Source organism: Eretmochelys imbricata, chromosome 16, assembly GCF_965152235.1.
Source record: "Eretmochelys imbricata isolate rEreImb1 chromosome 16, rEreImb1.hap1, whole genome shotgun sequence".
NCBI lineage: Eukaryota > Metazoa > Chordata > Testudines > Cheloniidae > Eretmochelys > Eretmochelys imbricata.
The window spans coordinates 2,112,887-2,128,534 of record NC_135587.1 but is presented as its reverse complement, the minus strand read 5'-3'; the positions used below and the strand labels follow the sequence as shown (position 1 = coordinate 2,128,534).

The following is a 15,648-nucleotide window of genomic DNA, read 5'->3' as shown; positions in this document are numbered from 1 at the left end:
GTGGAACTCATTGCCAGGGGTTGCTGTAAAGGCCAAAAGTATAACCGGGTTCAAAAAGAGTTTGATAAGTTAATGGAGAATAGGTCCATCGATGGTCTAGGGAGGTTGTGAAAATCTCCATCACTAGACATTTTTAAGAGTGTGTTAGACAAATCCCTGTTAGGGATTTGTCTAGATAATACTTAGTTCTGCCATGAGTGCAGGGGATTGGACTAGATGAGCTCTCGAGGTCCCTTCCAGTCCTAAGATTCTATGGCTATTAGCCAACATGGTCAGGGATGCAACCCCATGCTGTGTGTCCCCCTCAACCTCTGACTGCCAGAAGCTGGGACTGGACGACAGGGGATGGATCACTCGCCGATTGCCTGTTCTGTTCATTGCCTCAGAAGCACCTGGTGCTGGCCACTGTCAGCAGACAGGATACTGGGCTAGATAGACCTTTGGTATGACCCAGTATAGCTGTTCTTATGTTCTTTAAATATTCTTGTGGCTCTCTCTCTGAACCCTCGGATTTTTCAACATCCTTCAGTTTGGTTAGATGGCTCCTTCTTTGGGTGGCTCTTCTATTCCAGTTGTGGATCCTCTCTTCCCAACAATGGAGAAGAGCATACATCTAAGGGAGCGCTGCCACCAGAAGCATCAGAGGTCTCCACTAGTCTGATTTCAATACCTGAAAACTCTGTGCACTTCCAGGGAGAGCTGAATGGGACTGGAGGGTTGCAGGCATTAAGGCAGCAGAGGGTGCTTGGAGCCCAGAAACAGATGGCTGAGGTACTGAAAAGGAACAAGAGAAGATATCTAGCACAGTAAGTCTACCCTTTGTTGCTGACAGTCATTTTCAGTTGCTTAAGTTACTTGACAAAAGTGTATGGGACCCCTACATGATTAAAGTAACTACAGACACTGAACAGACCAAGGCTAATGTGAGACTGCCCACAATCTTGCCTAAGTGAATCCATCTGAGGAAGATTAAGGGGCTGTCTTCACTGCAAAGTAAGCATGAGTTTGCCCCTAACCTGAGTTCCCTCCACACAGAGAAATGCTTAACTCAAATGTGATAGTGTTTTTAACTCAAGTTGTCTGGCCTGCCAGGAGGTCAAGGTTAAAGCTTGAGTGAACACAACTCAGCTGTTAACAGTACAATTCTGCAGTGTGGAAGCTAGTTAACTCCACTCGAGTGCTACGAGTCCTCCAATGCCTTCCCATAATTCCCCTTCTCTCCCCCTCATGTACACAGAAAGGACAGAGATATTCTCCCACAATCCACTGGGAAAATTCCTACAGCAGCTCATCAAGCCATGGGATGTGCCCCCCCGAAGTCTTAGTGACAGACAAGTGCAGTGCCAGTATGGACATAAGAGCTCAAATGTTACTTTGCTTTGTGGTCCTCTTCCACTCAAGCTAGACTAACTCATGAGAAGTAACTTCAGTGCAGATAACTAGAACTGACGCTGCAGTGAACACGCACCCTAAATAACTCAGCCTCCTGGAGAGCTGAGTGATGGGAGGGTCACTCACAAGTCACGTCTTCTTTTCAGTTCCTTAAAGTAACACACCATTCATGCAGCAGAAAATGGTTAAACATGCCAGTCCACGAGTGCAGTTTCTACCTATCAAACCCAAAAAGACCAATTCATTACCTTGTGTTGTCAACTGAGGAAGTACTGCATGAGCTGGCTGCGAGAAAGGTCTCTTGGGGGATGAAGAGACAGGCTGTGCTGTTCCTCTCAATGTATTTGGGTCCTAAAACGTTCACAGATTTCAGTCAGTATTACTGAGCTAACAACTTACCCAAAAGTTTGGATAAAAGCTATTCCTAAGACCAGATATGATTAACAGCAATGCACCCACGTATAGACAGGGAATTTAAGCTTGACAGGAATGCTAGCCTCATGTGGAACTGAATGTCAACAATTCCAATCATACAAGGTGACCCACGAGCTTCAAAAAGGCACAAGTGATACACTGACAGAGCAGTCACCCCCGCAGGCAGGCAGGAAGAGCAGCCACTGTGCGCTCAGCCGTAGTTCTTGCACAGCCTGGAATGTATATCAACGCCTACTTTAAGGAATATGAGTGCTTGGTGACGCACCTCTATTTCTGAGTCACTGGAGTCAAGCTGGTTGCCTGCTGTTCCTGCAAGGAAAGGAAGCATAGGCTGTCCCATTTTAGCCATCCGAGAAATCAGCTTTGCTTTTGCTACATCAGGATTCTGGAAGAAACATTTGCAATTACATTGTCTCCGTATCTTTTAACCCATTTTTCAGTGCTCTCTTGACACTAACCCGGATTATTATGGCTCTATAGAGCCCAGAATTATATATTGACTCGGTTGCAGAAGCTTTGTTCAGTCTTTTTCCAGCTATCAAATGAAGAAAGTCTCTGTATTTAGAGAATACCCGAGATCTTTTGGTCCTTTAGATAAGACTTTATTTAAAGAGAGAATAGAGTTAATATACTGTTTTTACATCTGATTTTACAGTCATGAGTATTGTATGGCTATCTATTGTACACATTAACAAGATAGAAAGACAAGCTGGACGAGGTAACATCTTTTATTGGACCAACTTCTGTTGGTGGATGGGATGAACTTCACAGAGCTCTTCCTAAGGTCAGAGCAAGGAAACCAAAGCATCCAAGCTAAATACAAGGTGGGACAGATTGTTAAGCATAAGGGGTTCACACATGTTGCAGCATAGCTTTTGAAGGTGTGCAGATTTTCTTTGAGAACATGACAGAGGTCAAATACGAAGTATTCACTTTGTGAAAATTCACATAGGAATTGAAGGGAATCAAATATCTTTCCCGAAACAACTCTACAACCTCATCCTCCAAGGACAAACCCCAAGGACCTCCTACATGCTTCCCAAGATACACAAACAAGGGAACCCAGGCAAAGCCATCATATCTAGCTGAAGAAATATCAGGACTCACAGAAGCCACCTTCACACCACTCACCACACAAGGGGCAGTTTCCTTCAGAACACAACGGACTTCCTCCAGAAACTCCACGACATTAACAACCTCCCTTATAACACCATCCTTGCCACCATGGATGTCAATCTCCCTATACACCAAAATCATCATGATGGAATTGCTGCCTGCTTCAAATACAGTAACTCCTCACTTAACATATGTAGTTATGTTCCTTAAAAATGCTACTTTAAGCGAAATGATGTTAAGCGAATCCAATTTCCCCATAGGAATTAATGTAAAGGGGGGGTTAGGTTAGGTTCCAGGGAAATGTTTTTCGCCAGTCAAAAGACTATATATACACACACATATACTGTGTGTATGTATGTGTGTAAGTTTTAAACAATTTAATACTGTACACAGCAATGCTGATTGTGAAGCTTGGTTGAGGTGGTGGAGTCAGAAGGTGGGATATTTCCCAGGGAATGCCTTACTGCTAAATGATTAACTAGCACTCGTCTGAGCCCTCAAGAGTTAACACGTTGTTAATGTAGCCTCACACTCTGCAAGGCAGCATGAATGGAGGGAGGAGACACAGAATGGCAGTGGCTGCAAACATTCCCTGTGGAAACCGAACGTGATGATGAACCCATGCTATCCCACTGGAGCTCACCGCTCCCTCCACTTTCCAAAGTGCCAGGGGTGCATGTGTGTGACACCCACACACACACACGTGAGAGAGAGAGAAACGTGCATTGCCCCTTTAAGTACGCTGACCTCACTAAGTACACTGACTTTTTAAGTAGATCAGCAAGTTGAGATAGCAGCTGCTGCCAGCAAGCTCCCTCCATCCTGAGCCCTGTCTCGTCCCCGTCCCTGCTCTGTGGAGATGCGGTACAGGAACGGGGGTCAGGAGCAGGGGGAGGGGGACACTGACATCAGCACCCCTCTTCCCCCCCACAGCTAGCAGGAGGCTCCTGGGAGCAGCTCCAAGGCAGAGGGCAGGTGCAGCACACAGCAGTGGGGGGAGGGACACCTGAACTGCCCAGCAATTGATAGCCTGCTGGGTGGCTGCTGCACAGAGAATTTAGGGGAGCTGATGGGGGGCTGCCAGTCCACCCTGGTTCCAAGCCCCCACCAGCTCACTCCAATGGGCTGCTCTTCCTGCAAGCAGTGGACAAAGCAGGCGGCTGCCAAACAACGTTATAAGGGAGCATTGTGCAACTTTAAACAAGCATGTTCTCTAACTGATCAGCGACATAACAACGAAACAACGTTAACTGGGACGACAAAGTGAGGAGTTACTGTCTCTACAAGACAATGGACCACACATAGAAATCCAACCCAAACATCGCCAAACTCATCCATTTCATCCTCTGATAATAACTTTACATTTAACGAACACTTTGTCTATACCCTGGGAACTGCCATGGGTACTAGGATGGGTCCCCGATATGCCAATCTCTTTATGGGATACGGAGGAAAAACATCTAGAAAAATGCACCACAAAAATCAGTAATTTACCTGAGATACATCAATGATATTTTCATCCTCTGAACAGACAACTTAAACTCCTTCATAGTTTCCATTACAGCTTCAACCACCATGACCACATCCCCCATCCATCAAACTCTTTTCCACACCAACACCAGCTTCCTGCACACCAGGATAAGCTTCAGCAATGGAACCCTACAGACAGCTATACACAGGAAATCCACAGATCACCACACCTACCTTCACAATCCAGTAACCACCCAAGACCCACCAAGAAATCTGTTATCTACAGACACTCAGACACCACAGAATATGCTCTTAGGACGAAGTCTGAGATACACATCTTACACTTAAAACTGCCTTCATCAAACAAGGACACTTCACCAGAGAAGTAGACTGCAACATGGAACAGTCCACCCACATACAGCAGGAGAACCTGCTTCAATACAGAAAAAACCCACCAATGCATATCCCTACTTGTTAGCTACTACCCCACATTAGAACCTATATGGGGTATCAAACAATTACAACCCATACCTTTTGGGGACCACATCCAGGAAATATTTCTTTCAGGATGCCCTCTTCTGGCCTTCAGACAACCCTGCAACCTCTACAAAATCATCAGAAGAAAGCTGCTCACAGACCAAGACACACCAACCCAAAGCTGCACCAGACCCTGCCAAAACAATAGATGCAAAACCTGCAGCCATATCCCCACTTCTACAATAATCAATATCCCACACAACACATCTTTCTAGATTCATAGGTCTTACACACTTCTATCACAAGTGGTGTACTTCATCCAGTGCATCAAATGCCCCAACAGCAGCTACATGGGTGAAACTAGACAGTCACCATGCTCTCAGAAGAACTCATGCAGAAAAATAAGACACAAAACACCCTGTCACTGACTGGCAAACACTTTTCACAAAGCAATCACTCCATAACTGACTTCAGTCCACGTCCTTAAAGGAAACCTGCATGACACCTTCAATACACAAGCTTGGGACCTTAAAATCATAATTCTGCTGGACACTCAAGAACATGGACTTGTCAGAGAGACTGGTTTTATGGCCCATTACAACAACTTATAACACTCTGCTGCCTACTAATTCTCCATTATCCTACAACTGCAGAAGTAGGAATTTTAAGTTGTCTTCTACAACAGGTGTGAATCCGTTATGCTTAACAATCTGTCCCATCTTGTATGTAGCTTGGACACTATGGTTTCCTTCTCCAGACCTGAGGAGGAGCTCTGTGAAACCCAAAGGCTTGTCTCTTTCATGAACAGAAGTTGGTCCAATAAGAGATATATCACCCACTTTGTCTCTCTCATAGCTTGAGACAAACATGGCTACAACACCACTGCAAAAGATGGAGAGAGTTTCATGCCTGAACTCCTAGAACTGATTTTCAAAAGTTAACCAACTCCTTCATTCTATGACTGTGCTCCATCTGCATAAGGGATACAAAGGAGCCCAGATTTCTTGACAATAGCCCATTCTATTCTGTAGCACATAGGAGACCACCTCACACTATTGCAGCTAACAAGCTTTACTTCTGAGGGCTGCAAAAATAAAATGGATAGCAAGGAGTATTAAGTTGACTATCACCATGGTATCTGATCAGTACATATGAGAAGACAGTTATAGTTCTATTAACACCCACAGAGCCAAAGAAACCACACCCTTAAATACAAAATTACCCTTTTAGGGCCATTGTACAAATGTTTTTAAAAAAGCATATAGACCCATATTTCCTTGAGTTCCCCACATCACAACTAAAAATGACAGAGAAATCCTCAAGCTCTCCTTGTATAGGATCAAGCAAGTCAGATTCAAGGCTGAAACTGTTGCCTTAACTTCAGTAGACATGGCCTCATCCAGGGAAGTGGGGGAGAACCAGACCCTCAAGTGATAACCTTTATGCTACTGGACAAGATGAAATGAAAAGCTTTTCTAAAGTATGGAGCTACTGAAGATGCCCCTAACCATTAACAGGATGAGAGATGCAACATTTTAAAACAATTTACCAAATGAGAGGCCACAGGGAAGTGAAGGAGGAGTTAAGATTAGCATTTCTCTTTCAAAACGTCAGTGATGACAAAGCCCCTGAACACAGGGGACAGAGTTGTTTCAGGCTCCCATGAGGTTTACTCCTGGAGGGATTCTGCAGGACTGCGTACCTGCAGAAAACGCCCCCCCCGGCAGATTTCCTGTGTTTCCCTGCAGAAAACAGCAGGGAAGCAAAGGGAAGCTGGGGGAGGGGGTGGGGGGCAGATGAGGTTACATGCCACTGCCCCCACTCATTCTGCAAGTGCAGAGCTGCCCAGAGGAAGGAAGCCGTCTGTCTTGGCTCCGCTGACTCTGCAGCTGAACTCGGACCCCCAATCCACTGATCCCAACCAGCTGCACCTGGACCCCCCACCCCATCAAGCACTACTCCCCCAGCATCCAAACCCTCCCACCAAGTCCCACGTAGCCAGACCTCCCCCTCCACTGAACCCCATCTCCCCATACCCAGCCCCAATCACCTGCACCAGTATCCCCTGCACAGTGCCATTGCCCCTGCACCCGGAACCCCACAAATGAGCCTCTATGCATGCAGATCTCCCACTGAGCCGCCTGTACCCAGACTGTCCCACACCGAAACCTCTCACTCCACACCTGGATCCCCCCCCATACTAAGCCCCTCCACACTTGGATCCTGCTGGGCTGAGCCTGCCCACCCACACCTGGTGCAGAGGGGCAGGCCCAGCCTTTGCACTGTCAGGATCAGATGAACCTCACTGCTGAGTCTCTGTACCAGATGAGGTGGGGGCTTCAGGGTGGTCTCCCACCTCAATGCAGCCAGTGGCCTGTGCTCTCCAATGCCATGCTGTGACATACTGACAAATAAAATTTGCAGAATTTTAAAATATTGTGCGCATAATTTTTAACTTTTTGGTGCAGAATTCCCTGAAGAGTAGAGGTTATTGCCTATTCTAAGGAAATGATGAACCCCAGGGGGCTTGTATATTACAGACAGACAAAAGTTATCCAACTTTTTTTAAAATCTATTATTTTAGGCTGCATATACTGACACATTCCACTAGTGATCCAGGGAGCTTAGTTTACAGTATAAAACTCTTGCTGTTCATTTAAGGACAAAGTTTCAATCTTAATTCTGAATGGACAAGGACTAAGCCTTCCCATGTTTGTACAGCACACAGCAAAACTAGGCTTTGATCCCAAGTGAGGCTTCTGGGTAACACAATAGAAGTGTTAAAGAGATCATGCTTTGCTTACATGCATTTCAGATAGGCCCTTAGCATTATTTTAATAATTTGGGCATGACTTAAATATTTGGACATTCCTGTATATGTTTCACATTAACTAAAGCAACACTTACTGCTAGTTGTTCATTTATAGAGTTAGACTTGGTCCGAACAGCTGGCTCTCTGCAGAGAGGAAACAAATATATATTGGGATTAAAGTTAAAAAAAAAAAAAAAAAAAATCTCTGAAGAACTGATGAAGAGTACGCTACATCTCTAAATCGCTGAACATACCCGTGAACTGTAGTCCCCACAAGCAAAACTTCACTTTTCCATCATAAGATATTTCAACACTTCATGTTTGGAAAGCTATTTGTAACCATATATGACAGTTAGAGATTCTGGACCATTATTCTGTAGCAAATTCCATAACTGTGGAATTGCAAAATACACAAGTCATTGATGATAAGTATCAGAGGGGTAGCTGTGTAAGTCTGTATCCACAAAAATAATGAGGAGTTCAGTGGCACCTTAAAGACTAACAGATATATTTGGGCATAAACTTTCGTGGGTAAAAACCCCACTTCAGATGAATGGAGTGAAAATTACAGATACAGACATAAATATACTGGCATGTGAAGAGACAGGAGTTACCTTACAATTGGAGAATCAGTGCTGTCAAGGCCAATTAAATCAGGGTGGATGTGGTCCATTCCCAATAATTGATGAGGAAGTGATAATACCAAGAGGGGGTTGCCATCAGTTTGGGTCTTACAGATATTTTCACAAATACTAAGTTCTAGGAGCTCTGAACTCATTCTGCTTCCTTATTTTCTTACCCAGGCTTGAGAGGTATTGTCGAAGGAGGCAATCCTACAGGGTCTGCGGAGAAGCTGTCCGAATTGGGTACTGGGGAAGATGCAGAAGAATCCCTAGAACCAATACTGTGCCCATCAGTGCCAGACTCCTTTACCAGCTTCACCTAAGAAAACCACGATGAAGGTATTACACACAGACCTGTTGTTCTGGGTCCTGAAACAACTCTTTAGTATTCTGCTTCTTTCTGGCCAATGTTTTGTTCATCACACTATCATTTGCTGCAGAGTGAAAATTTACACCTATTTAAAAATTATAGGTTTGAAGTTTCCCTCTCCATTTCACTCTTAATAACTTGATGAAGGCTAGATTTATTTTTTCCTGAACATCTTACATGCAAGTGGAGGAAAGATACCTCAAATCAGATGTGTCTTAATAATGCAGTTATATCTTTGTACTTATCCTGACATTTACCTGGGTATACAGAAGATTTTAACTATGTTGGAATTTTCATGTACAGGGGTGTTGTTACTTTACAGGTAGAAACGATAGAAGTGTTGCCAATCAACAGCCCAAACCAGATGTACAAAAATATATTTGGAAGGAGACACTCACCCGCTTAACTTCCACCTCAAAAACCAGGGTGGAATCAGAAGGAATGCGACTGGCTACTCCTTGGGACCCATAAGCCCATGCTGGAGGAATAATGAGAAGTCGTCTCCCCCCTTTCTTCATCCCCATCATCCCTTCTTCCCAACCCTTTACATTTCAGAAATACAAAAGAAGAGAAAATTGATCTGTAAGCAGCAGTCTGACTCAGTGACACAAAAATATCTGCAATCATTCTGATGAGCCTGTTCTAGGCCAGGTTATAAAGGTTCCAGTATGCATATTGAAGAGTTTCTGTAAAGCCCTGGGGATACAGCGTTGCTCCATTTAGGATAAAAAACCCTTAGAGTAGCAATATTAATTTCTAGGCGTCAGGAGACAACACCTAACATACAAACAGTGGAGCAGATTGCACCTGTTGCCATCTTTAATACGGAGATGCAGCCAGCTTCCAAGACCTCTGTTTGGGTTCCAGAAGCTTGGATCAAGCCTTGCGTAGTAACTCAAGGCTGGCCTACACTGGTAACTTACACTGGCATGGCTACGTCTTGCAGGGGTGTGAAAAACCCACTCTTGAGTGATGTAGCTATGCCAACCCCCCTTGAGTGGAAGACACCGCTAGGTTGATGGAAGAATTCTTCCATCAACCTAATACTGCCTCTCTTGGAGATTGATTACTTACACAAAAAGGAGAACCTTTCCCATTGGCATAGATAATGGTCACACTAAGCACTACAGCGGCACAGCTGCGGCTGTATTGCTGGAGTGGTTTGAGTGTAGACATATCCATAGTTTTCACAGGTCAACACTCGGATACTTTAAAGAGTAACCTCTGGTAACTTCTGCCGTATGTTAGTAATCTGGCCAATTAAGTGCACACACAGTATTTAAGGAACCTGATTATGGGTATAGAAATGTAGAAGTTAATGGAGCAAATTAAAGAGTCAGTCTATAGCAGTATCAGCTACTGGATTAACATGCAGATATGCATTTAAAACAGACAGATGACAGAATTCATCTTCAGTTAGTGGCAGCTTGCCACAGGACTAGTACAGATTACTATTAATGCAGTAATTAAAGTTTAAATTGGGAAAAACTGGTTTTGAAATCCTGAGGCTTGTTTACACAAACACTTAGTTCATGGACAAGCTGGGGTGTAAATCTACCCCACACTAACCTGCTACACACTAAAGTGTCGGTGTGGATCTTGCGGCCGTGAACTAAAAGTTCAGTAGTCCATGGCAGCAGGGTCCACGCAGACATTTACACTTAGGGCGCAGCAGGCTAGCATGGGTAGATTTATGCCCCAAACTAAGTGTTCGCACAGACAAGCCCCTAGTAGACAAAAAACTGTCCCTCCTCCCCGACCATGAAAGAATCTCAGATCTGCACCAGTTTGATGGACCAGAGGGGGTGCCATGATGCAGAGGTTGTCTTCAGAGGAGTTTCATAAAATCCCTACACAGCTTCAAGTGATCTACACGTGAATAAACGTAACAGAATAAATTCTTCTTGGACCGAGTTTCCTCACAAGGAAGCTACTTTTCTGGAAGCTGTGTAGGGTAAAAGTGCTGCCACCAGAAAAGTATCAAGGCATCTTCTGACATAAAGATTTATTTTCAAATAGGCAGCTTCCTTTCTACTGCACAGGAAAGTTCTATGGACCTTGCTCTCTCTATTACCGACAGAGAACAAGGAGGCTTGGTTATTGGAAGTCAAGGCAATAAGTATAGATGCAAGATGCTGTGCAAAACAAGGAAAGAAGAGATTTAAAAAAGTCAGCAATTTCTTCATGTCACTGATGCAAGCACAAGTCTTATACTATCATAAATACAATAGAAGTTATTATGGTTTGTGTGAATCTAGACAGAACTTTCAGAAGTCCTCCAAGATCTGAGACTTTAGTACACAGAAGATGAAGGTAAAATGCCAGAAGTTCTACCTTAATGACTTTTCCAGAACCCAGCTTCAGACGCAACAGCTTGTCCTTGTTGACGTTTGAATCAAACACCTATGGAATTGGAGGTTAACAGGGTACAATCACTAGGATTTCCAACCATGGGGCTGATGAAGTTTGCAGTTGTAAAGCAGTATTCAAACTAGTAAATAATTTTTGAATAAAAAAAATAGAGCACAATGTCCTTTATTTCATAAATACCTACCACCTCTTGTGTCTCCCAGTGTGGTAACTTCAAAAATGAATGCTAATGAATGGGGGGAGGGGGAAGAAAACATAGCATGCCCAAAATTTCTAACCAACTGCACAGTGACAGTTTTGTAGGCATGCAGTAACTGGAGACTTAGGCTTGAAAAGCAATTTTAAATTCTACAGCTTGGGCAAGAGTGAATCAAATTAAATGCTACACAGCCAGATTGCCATAGCAATAGTACAATGGGCCCAGCCAACTGTTGCTAGCTTAGTGACCTCTGGGAGTTGACTAGATACAACTAGATTTTAACTTCTGTAAACCGTTATACAACTGTGTAACCTTAGTGCTCTGCTTTATGTACCACCAGTTTAAGTGGACAGATGACAGTGTCCTACAGCAAGGAAAGGAAATTAGACCTGGATCTTCCATAGGGATCGGCAACCTTAGGCACGCGGCTAGTCAGGGTAAGCCCCTGGCGGGCCGGGCCAGTTTGTTTACCTGTTGCGTACACAAGTTTGGCCAATAGCAGCTCCCACTGGCCACATTTCGCCACTCCAGGCCAATGGGGCTGCAGGAAGCTGGCAGCCCTTCCCACAGCCCCCATTAGCCTGGGACCAGTAATTAGAACTGCGGCAGGTGGGAGCTGCGATTGTTTACCTGCTGTGTCCGCAGGTTCGGCCAAACGGGCCCGGTCCGCCGGGGCTTACCCTGATGGGCTGCGTGCAAAGGTTGCTGATCCCTGTTCTATACAGTAGCAGAGATCACGAGCCACAGGACCATGGGAACATCACAATATGCTGACATCCTAGTGACTTGCTTCCCAAAGAAGAAATGAAGTCACCTTATTGACCATATCTGCATGCCTTATTGAAGGAAAAGCATTCTTCCCACATAGCATGAGCAGCTGACTTTTTAGGAATAAGATGCTCCTCACCTCCCTCAAAGCACTTTCCTAAGAACGAGTTACTAAACAAAAGCACAACTTGTGGTATAAAAGTAACATCTTCAAACATTCCTAAGTTTCTAGAGAAGAGAGGCTCTGATGGCAGATGTAAAGTTACACCTGATGCCTGGTCAAGCCATTTTCAAAGCTAGGATGACTAGTTCTGTTTTCATGGCTCTTTTATTTTTAATATCCAACATGGATATTTAACAGGTCACAAGAATTTTGATCATCTCTTCCTGAGCACGTATGGAACCAGTATCTATCTTCACCATTCAATACTCAAAAGAATTTATGAAGGGAATTTTCTGTAATATTTTTTACAAATCCTATGTGTACCTCAGTTTCCCCTATATTTAGCATTGCTTTCCAGTGTGGGGGAAAGGAATAAGTTTGCTCTCAGGGAAAACTAAGAGACATGGGTGCCTCTTAGTCACAGGTCCTCGGGACTGGTGACTGACACTGTCACAAAGTAAGTTGTGATGGAGAGAATACTTTGCCCATCCAATGGTGTTGAGATTACGGTCTCTTCCAATGACTTAATTTGAGAAGGGTTAGTATTAACGCATTTCTAGTAGTAAAAGCCGTTTACCTGTCCAAGCCCATTGTTCTGGAACAGCCAACTGGTATAGGCAACCTCCAGAGAGTCTCCTACTTCCAATCCCTGCCCCTCTCCAACGACAAGATCCTGGTATACTACCGAGTCCAGTGAAGGGATGCTGTTGCATTTAGCAATGCATAACTGCAAAGGAAGTCCGAACATTGGCATCTTTTGTCTGTGGCCAGCTGCAGCAGCACAACAAATTCTACTTAGAAGGAAGACTGGCAATATCTGATTGGTCTCTCACTGTATCAGTGAGAACCTAAGTGTTACCGATAGACTTTATACATGTGGACATTACTGATGCTTCATCTCCTTATGCAGCACTTTGCTCATATGTAAAATGAGAAAACCACTTAGCTCACAACAGCGTGTTGACGGGTTTAATTAACATTTTAAAACACTAACATCTTGGGATGAAAACGCTACAGAAGTATGAAGTGTCACAATTTGAGACATGCTACCCTGTATTCAAGTGAACCAAACAGAACGCCAGCTAACCAAAGCTCAGCCAGAACTCAGCACATTCACAAAGCTGCAATATGCATTTCAGTTTTACTTTAGTGGGAGATGAGACTGAACTGGGCTTTGATTAAGAATGCAGCTTAGCAAGTTGTGAGCAACCATGATTTTTGTTTGCTGTTCTGAACATGATACAGCACCAACAGCATAGATATGGTTAGTGCAAGAGTGCAGCCTGCTGGATTAAGAAGATTACCTGTTTACTGAAATCCATGGCTGCCTTTTCTGACTCGAACATGATCGACCAGTTTTGTCTCTGATCATCATAAAATGTACTGTAGTTGTTGGGCTGAACCTATGGAAAAAGAAATCAGTCCCATATCAAAATTAGAAATGTGTTCAAGCACTTGGATTTTAATTATGATAAAAATCTACTGAAATGAGATAGAGGAGTTTTATTGCTTAAAAACGAACCAGGCTCAGATGCCAGAAGTTAGCCTTTATTCCTCTGATCAGTACCCTGAAGAAAAATGCTTCAGAACTTGCAAAATATATGATTTACAAAGTTCTTCATATCGGCTACAATTTCCTAAACTGGATGCCTAAAGTTAGGCTAGGAAATCTCTATTTAGGCCGTTGAGCATGAGCGGCCTGATCTTCAGAGATGCAGAACATACCTAGTTCCCACAATCAGTGGGAGCCGATGGGCTGATTTTTCAGAAGTGCTGAGCACCTATCCCAATTTGGGTCCATAACCATGAATTTAGGAGTCTAAATTTAGGCACCCAAGTGTGACAGTTGGAGGTTTTTTTGTTTGTTTTTTAAATGAATCCTGTGTGTACTTTTGTTTCCCTCCATACTTTGCGTTGCTGCCCAGTAGGAGGAAAAGGATTAAAATTTGCTCTGAGGACAGACTAAGACACAGGTATGGCTGAGTGGATTGAATGGGTAATTAAAAGAAGCGGCTGAAACTGACCCAAATCAACAAAGGTTGCAGGATGACAAAGATACCCCCCTCTCTCTCCCGAAGACACACTCCCCTCACAGCAACTGAACAATCAACACTTAACACCAGGAAACCCCAGCAGGCAGGACATGTGAACTGAACTAGAGAACAAAGGGGAAGAGGTGTCCGGTGGCTGGAACAAGGGTTGCCTTTTGGATGGCCACAACAGCTCTGACCTGGGCAAACAAAGGGTACAGAGAACTAGAGCAAGGGATAGAGTCCATCACAACTTGGCTGATGGCACTGACTTGGCCAGGATGGACTATGGTGTAACTTCTGCCTCTTGCAGCTAATCTAAGGATTTTCAGCTGGTGTGTGTGCCAGGCAACTAAAATAGTTACCTTGTTTTGAAAAGGCTGCCTGTGTCACTGTAAATCTTCACTGAGAGCACTGCACCCCAAAGGGGTACACTACAAGCCTCCTGAAGGGGTCTGACTTGGCTGCAGGGAGCTATGAAAAGAGAGACAAGGATCTCTGCTGCTGGAGGCCCAGTCTTGGAGGAACTGCCTGGGTCCTTGGGGCCCGGTACATTAAAGGGGTCACTCCCAAGAGACTGGTTACAGGCTGGGGATAGACCAGAGCCTGTGGCTCTGTGATACCAGGTTTGAAAGTTTTGGCGATAGTTGTTAAGTCAATATTAAAACAGGACAGTTTAGAATTTTTTATTGAGATCCCATGCCGTCAGCACTGGCAAAACATTTTAGTAAGATCACTGATCTGGCTCCATGTTTGTTTATAAACACCTGATTCTACCCATGGATTGAAATTGCTTTAAAACACAAACTTGCTGAAAATGGATTATGGAGCTAAAGGGAAAGAGGAATTATTCTGAAATCAAATAAGGGGATGGAGGTGGCTTGACATCTTTCCTGCTGCTTGTTACTCATAGCTATTTTTAACCTATTCAGGACTCTGGTTCTCTCTGAAATTGGAGAAAAAGTTAAATGGAAACTTTCAGAAAGGCTTGCAAAAACCTAGCAAATTCTTACTGAAAGAGAAAGATTTGGTCAGATTTCACACAGAGCTTAGACATTTTCTTGCCGTCTCTTCATCAAACAGGGCGTTTGTTTCCATTCCCATAATCATTTAAGTAAAGTCTAGGACATATGTGAATTTGGGTTTCTTTGATCCCATTGCAAGTGTACAAGAAAAGCAAAGCAATGTAATTTGTTCTGTAAAATGAGGCTTATCTCTACTGTATACTGCTGGGAGATCTACTGTTGAAAGAATTCCTTGTGCAATTTATGATAGGAGGAGAAAGAATAGTTATACAACATTTTGAATTCATGGTGCACTTTACAAAATATGAATGAGGGCTTGTCTACAATCACTCTCCCGTTGACTCCTGTACTCTATCTGATCGAGAAGAGTAAGGGGAGTCGATGGAAGAGTGTCTCCT

At 43.8% G+C, this 15,648-nt stretch overlaps 1 protein-coding gene across 6 annotated transcripts in view; it reads right to left on the bottom strand.

The window, feature by feature from the left end:
• FKBP15 (FKBP prolyl isomerase family member 15) overlaps positions 1 to 15,648 on the bottom strand; it is an 88,188-nt gene that overhangs the window by 46,162 nt on the left and 26,378 nt on the right. For 5 of the 6 annotated variants that reach the window (XM_077835522.1, XM_077835524.1, XM_077835523.1 and 2 more), the window contains exons 6-14: positions 13,500 to 13,598; positions 12,773 to 12,922; positions 11,030 to 11,098; positions 9,094 to 9,237; positions 8,502 to 8,644; positions 7,798 to 7,846; positions 2,093 to 2,212; positions 1,641 to 1,743; positions 671 to 774 (exon numbers count right to left, since the gene is read on the bottom strand). In XM_077835522.1, the coding sequence (XP_077691648.1) occupies positions 671 to 774; positions 1,641 to 1,743; positions 2,093 to 2,212; positions 7,798 to 7,846; positions 8,502 to 8,644; positions 9,094 to 9,237; positions 11,030 to 11,098; positions 12,773 to 12,922; positions 13,500 to 13,598 (981 nt within the window). The remainder of the gene's footprint in view (positions 1 to 670; positions 775 to 1,640; positions 1,744 to 2,092; positions 2,213 to 7,797; positions 7,847 to 8,501; positions 8,645 to 9,093; positions 9,238 to 11,029; positions 11,099 to 12,772; positions 12,923 to 13,499; positions 13,599 to 15,648) is intronic. The other variant, XM_077835528.1, reaches the window with a different exon arrangement.